At 38.3% G+C, this 6,371-nt stretch overlaps 1 protein-coding gene across 1 annotated transcript; it reads left to right on the top strand.

The window, feature by feature from the left end:
* Positions 1-780: 780 nt before the first annotated feature.
* On the top strand, positions 781-3,426 carry LOC135676432 (copper transport protein ATX1-like). Its single transcript, XM_065187587.1, has 3 exons — positions 781-935; positions 2,601-2,676; positions 2,996-3,426. Exons 1-3 carry the CDS (start codon positions 927-929, stop codon positions 3,211-3,213), a joined length of 303 nt encoding a protein of 100 aa, XP_065043659.1. The 5' UTR covers positions 781-926; the 3' UTR covers positions 3,214-3,426.
* The last annotated feature ends 2,945 nt before the right edge of the window (positions 3,427-6,371 follow it).

The following is a 6,371-nucleotide window of genomic DNA, read 5'->3' as shown; positions in this document are numbered from 1 at the left end:
CAAATTTGCTCATAACATAAAGCCTTTTATAATTAGCATTATTGTCAAAGTATCTTTGTTTCCTGCTACTTCACGAGTGCACTATCTAATTGTATATGCATTTACTGCAAATCACTCGGAGATCACACGCTTGCCAGTAAATGATTACCTTCCATGGAACCTAATGCATAAAGTTGTTCAATGATGTTCTGTATCGTATGACTTGAGACACCCCAAAAGGAGAATCTTGTTCGGCGTCCTTTAGTCACAGTGTTACTAAATGGTGCAAAATTCCTAGATCTGCTTGCGTTATGGATACTAATCCCCAACTATTCTTCCAGCAATTTGTGAGAGGTCGGTCGGATGAGATAGGATAAGAATATTCCTTGCAACCCAACGTTGGTGCGCGAAGTATTTTTAGATTAAGATGGTGGGATCAGGTGGATATCAACCTAACGCTTGGTCAATAATGGGTGGGATGTGGTCCGTGTCTCGTCATTCCAATATCTCGTGGTTGGAATTGGCATCATCACCAAATAGGTGTACCACAACAATCGGCCACTTTGTACTGCAATAGCAGCAACAACAAACCCTGTACTCCATGAACTCGTCCCACTTCTCTCATCTTGACCGTCCCCTCGACCATGATCACCATCCACCGTCCATCTACCGTGTACGCAAATCTTGAAGCTCCTTCGCAGAGACGTCGGAAAAGGAGGCCACGCATAAAAAATGTTGGTACACTCAACCGCGTACTACGGTCCTTTGGTTTACTTTCGGAATTGCCATGGACATTGATAGATATTTACACACTCATCCTCACCCAAATTGCTCTTTCCGTTCACCCTACCTTTTTCTTCTCCTCTATATACTCGGAAGGGCTGCTGTCTTCTCCGGCCGGAGTTGTAGACTTGCCTCGCTGCAATCTTGACTTGTCCTCTGCGTCCATGGCCGAGGTATGGTATTTGATCTTTCTTTCCTTTCTGGGTTCTGAATCGGTTGATTCAATTTCTTCCCTATGTTCTGGGTAGTAATTCTTGTCCCCGAGTTCGATCTGTTGCGAACCAGAACATACGCTTCAAAGTGTTAGTTTGTGAGATGATAAGGTCGATCGTCACGATTCTTTTAGGTTATATTGTTTTCCCCTTTTCCAACTTATGCAATCCTCGATGCTGTAAGAGATCAACTTATTGTTATTATTATCCGTCCGATTTGACTAATCATCTTACTATTCCCTGTCAGAAAAACACGAAGATTATATTTGGTTTCAAAATTAAAATTAATCACCAGTACTACGAACTCCTGTGTTTGATCGAAGAAGGAGACTTCGGTTAACATGTAACATGAATAAAGTGCGGAAAGTGGGGACATTGCGCTACTTGCATACGAGGGAAATTTTGAAGACATTTAGATACATGTTCCCTGTTACTTGAGATTTCCCCCATAGCTGCTAATATGTTTTCTGAAGTAATACAAGTTGGCTTTGATGGGTGATGATTGATTCCCATAGAAAGGTAGGTAAAATTTGTTAGTCATTCATGTGTACCATTCATCGATTATTCAGACTAGGGTTGCTTGTTATCTCAAGGACCTGTGTAGTTTTCCTTTTATGCACTTAGCTTTAAAATTAAGATGAGTAGCAACAAAGATTAGGTAGAGTTTTGTGGGTTGAATAATTCATGGAATATATACTACCTCATAAAATTTCAGAGCTCATAGGATGAAACTGGTTCTAAATGTAAAAAATGCTTTAGCATATGCATATACTGAAAACACACAACAGATGGTTATACTTGTGCTTAGCTATAGGTATTACAAATCTTATATGTTAGGACAATACTCCCAGTCAATTAAGCACTTGGTGCTACTTGATTAATTTAGGAGTCCTATTAGCTATATTAGTGAAGACTCTATATCATATTCTTCATGGCCTAAGTTTTTAATCAGCTTGGCCTTTGCTTCCAAAGAGGACCATTTAAAATAATAGTTTGGAAAACTGAGTTGAGACCTTCGTATTTGACCTCAAAATGAGAAATGGAAACCCGACTGGTCTGGTTTTGTCGTTGGATCATATTAGCAGTTTACCTGGATAGGACCAGCAGACCCAACTGATTTTTTTTTCTCATCGGTCTAGACCATACAAATGCATAGTGACCGAATGACCCTAGTCTTGACCATGTCAGTCACTAGTTCGATTATGATAATTGTGTTTAGAAGTTTCAATCTAAGGTTTGGTAGTGTATCACTGTACCAGATGTTGGACTATTTCTAATTTCACAAATATTTGTCAATGCAAGACCTGAAACTCCAAAATTTTGAAAATTTGAATTTGTTGTGTGCAGTTTTTAACTTTAGCCATGATAACCCGTTTCTTAGGAAATTATTCTGGCAAATACAAAATTTTATGCAACATTTTACACACTTTTTACTTGCTTTTCAGTACCATTTGAATTTGAATCATATTTTTCCATGAAATCTAGATTCCCAATTTCTAAGGCACAAAACTCTTGTGAATGTATGATGCTATGTTGGCAAGCTATTATTTTAATTCAGATTAATCCTTGTAATTTGGTCTGTGATGTCCAATACTGAGAAATTCTTGTGGTTTTCTGTTTTCACAGACTGTTGTCCTCAAGGTTGGTATGTCATGTCAAGGTTGCGTTGGAGCTGTTAAGAGGGTTCTCACCAAAATGGAAGGTTGCTTAATGTTTTTTTGCTCTCTTTTATCCTGGTGCTATTTCTTGATCTTTGAATCTCTTCGTGCTCATGATTTTTCTTTATGGTAAACTTTAATGCATGATGTTCAACACCATATAGCAAGTTTTCTGGCAACTAGTGCTGCCATGATTTAGATTATTATAGTTCACAAAGGTTAAATTTCCTGTTGGCAAGATCTTCATTTTTCTTCAACAAATATCTATACATACTAATGTCTGAATCACCCATTTTTGATATGAGCAACCAGAAATAATACTTTGACCAGCTTGACATGTGCATCTTTTGTTTGTATTTTCAGGTGTCGATTCCTTCGATGTGGATCTGAAAGAACAGAAAGTGACGGTTAAAGGCAATGTAAAACCCGAAGATGTTTTTCAAACTGTTTCAAAAACAGGCAAGAAGACTTCCTTTTGGGAGGCTGAACCTGAAACCAAGGAAGCTGCTCCAGCTGCTCCTACCGAGGAAGATGCTCCATCTGCTCCTGATGCTGCCGCCGATGTCACTACTGCAGCATGATGCCTCAATCTATAAATCTTGTCCGACGCATTTGATGAATAAGTCGGATCTCATGTCATTTGATCTGAAAGTATATTATGTTGCTGATCTTGCTTCCTGATACTGGTTCTGTCCATCTGATAGTATCTCATCTGATAGATAAATTGTGATTTATCCTTTCCAATGGACTCATCTTAAACTCTGGGATTAGATGATTAAAGACAATTTTATGAATCTAATGTGTAGTTTGTGTTGGTGTTTGTTAATTTCGTTATTTGATGGCTTCGATTCTGCACGGTTTGATTAAACTAGTTATTTATTGAACGACCTGCGTTTGCAACTTGAAGGGCTCATTCGCACTGGAATTTGATTCTTGAGGCAATCCTATTCTTGAGCTCGAGTTGAATCAATTCTCATTCGCACTGGAATTAGATTCTTGAGGCAATCCTATTCTTGAGCTCGAGTTGAATCTATCTCTGCACGGGTTAAGAATACGGTTCCAATGTGGTTCGAATCCAAATGATGCTCTCCAGTCGAATCAATTCTATGCGGGTTGGAGTGGCCAATCCGGACCCGGTCAGATTTGACCCGTTCTCCGGATCAGTCTTTGCCAACCGCAAGATCAACCTCCCGACAGGCAACCGACGGTCCTGATGGCATCTCACGCGACTGCAGGGTGCTTTCCACGGGTCAATATAAACCCCGTCTCCAGCCTCTCATCCCACACCGTCGCGAAACCAACCCTACAAGTCGCGCCATTTCCTCGTCTCAGCGGCGGATCTCGCGGCCTTCCCAAGTAATGACTCTCCCAGTTCTTTGATCTCAGTTTCTCTTGCTCTCTGCCTTTTTCTTCGTTGGTTTTCCATGCTTTACAGCTCGCCCGTTCCTTTCTCTATTTCATGATGTTGTTGTTACTGGTGTTTTTGTGTGCACGATAATAACTATGTTCATGTCCCGAGTGTTGCAGTCTGTGCAAAACGCGGAATGCTAAGCTACAATTGGTGCCATTTGGTTTTGGGGTAGTTTTGGCATCCGGGTGGTGGATCATGGGATATGACGAATACCTAAACTAGATGCTACAACGTGTGCTGTTCGATTGATACAAGATTAATTTGGAACTCACGGGTTGTTACCGACGTAAACGCTCCTTCTGACAGTGACGGAAGTTCGGTTTGAGGTCATTATGATTGCTTTTCTATTACCGGTCGTAGATATCTAGCATTCTTTGTTTAGCGCATACTGTCCTTTGCGCAGAAGAAATGTGGGAGTTTGGGGGGAAAATGGTGTGTGGGAGGCCATCTGGAACGTCACTAGCTACTTCTATAGTCCGTATGTCAGTGGTTCGCAAAAATGTCTTGAGAAGACAAAGGCTTTAGGAAAACATGGTGTAAGAGTTGTTTTCTCGATAGCAATTAGAATTAGGGTTGGTTAATCAAAATATGTAACGAAAATTACTTCAGCCAGGAATTAAATCAGCGACCATTTTTGTTATTGTAATGTTGCTTGTGCTATAAGAAAAATGTTAGTGCAACTATTAGTTAACGAGTGAAAATAATGTAAGAATGTGTGAGCACATCCAAAGAAGTCATATAGATGTTGATGTTGGATGAGTTGAATTTGATTAGGATTAGTGATATTAGATTGGGTAGAAGAAGATCTAAGAAATAGTTTAATAGAAACAATAGAAAGATGGTTGAATGCTATTTGAATAGACGTAAGATATTGCATTATTCCGAGCTTTAATGGTTGGGACAATGTAGCTTGACCCAAATAGTTATAGATAATGGATATTATAGATAATGACGATGGATAAGTCATTAACAAAGCAGACTTATAGATAATGACCATTTTGTGTTCATGTGCATTATGGGATTCGATCGAATCATAATTGACCAGGAGTCTAAAAGTACATAGATGTAGCATCGTTTTGCCAACCAGCAAAATAACTGATATCATCTTCTTTTCAAGAATAGCAGAGGATGGGATGATGGATAAATCATTGCAAAATTTAGTGAGCAACAAAATTTTTACCAAGATCTTGAGTTGGATGGGTGATAAAGGTAAAAATTTGTAGCAGAATATGGTTGTTGTCCACAAACCATGTAGTTTTGATTCTAGTACCAATGCACCAAAATTCCAGACAGTTACTGTTTAATTGTTAATCATTTACATGCTTCTTTTGTCAAGCATTCTAATATACTTTTAAGAGATTAATCAACCTTGGTGACTAATATACACTAGTTCTTTGTGATATTGTTGATTTTTGCGACGTTGTCCTTTCCTTAGATATGTTTTGAGTCTAATGTTTCCAATTTGTCATTTTACTCAGGATGAAGGACATTGCTGCCTATTTACTTGCAGTTCTCGGTGGAAACCTTTGTCCAACAACTGATGACCTGAAGGGTATTCTGGAATCAGGTTTAATTGATTTCCTTCTCCTTTCTTTATGCATTTTCGGGCCTGCTGTTCTTATACATAAAGAGTTAAGTTCCATAACATTTTTGTGGTCATGTGTTACATGATCTGCTAGTTATTCAGTTCTTGCTTTGTAATGTAAAAATATTACCATGATCAAAGTAGATAATAATAATTTATGTTTTGTACATATTGTTCTGAACAGTGTATTCATTAGCGTGTCAAGGCAATCATTATTCGAATTAATTGAAGGTGTGATACCTACATTTCTTCTTTTGTAATGAGTTACACTAAATTTTAATAACTATTTTCGATTTGATTGTGTTTGTATCAAGGTTCATTGTATCGTGGCATACCGCCCGTTTTGGGTGATACGTATCAATTTGACAGGGGACCGGCTTGTAGGTACACCCCACTGAACCGTGTGTTTGTACATCGGTATGATTCATTATGGTACCGTACCGATAGTTGATTGGTACATTGGTATGGATCGGTAAGACGAATCATGATTTGTATTTCAATAAAAATATCTAAATATTACATTTGGCAATATGTTGGATGCACATAGTCCTGGATCAAAATTTTAAAGAAAGTTGAAATGTGAAATTTTTTTGGTTCTTTGAAGATAATTGGGTTATATTACCATCTGAACATGCATCCTTGGTTTCAATAGTTGTACAACTAATTTTAAAAGAGGTTTCCTATTTCACCACTTGCATTATGTACTTGATGGTTATTTTCTAGAAAATGTGTTATGCTCCGAG

Source organism: Musa acuminata, chromosome BXJ1-6, assembly GCF_036884655.1.
Source record: "Musa acuminata AAA Group cultivar baxijiao chromosome BXJ1-6, Cavendish_Baxijiao_AAA, whole genome shotgun sequence".
NCBI classification, from domain to species: domain Eukaryota; kingdom Viridiplantae; phylum Streptophyta; class Magnoliopsida; order Zingiberales; family Musaceae; genus Musa; species Musa acuminata.
Note: the sequence above shows the minus strand (reverse complement) of the source record. Positions and strands in the feature narration are given on the sequence as shown.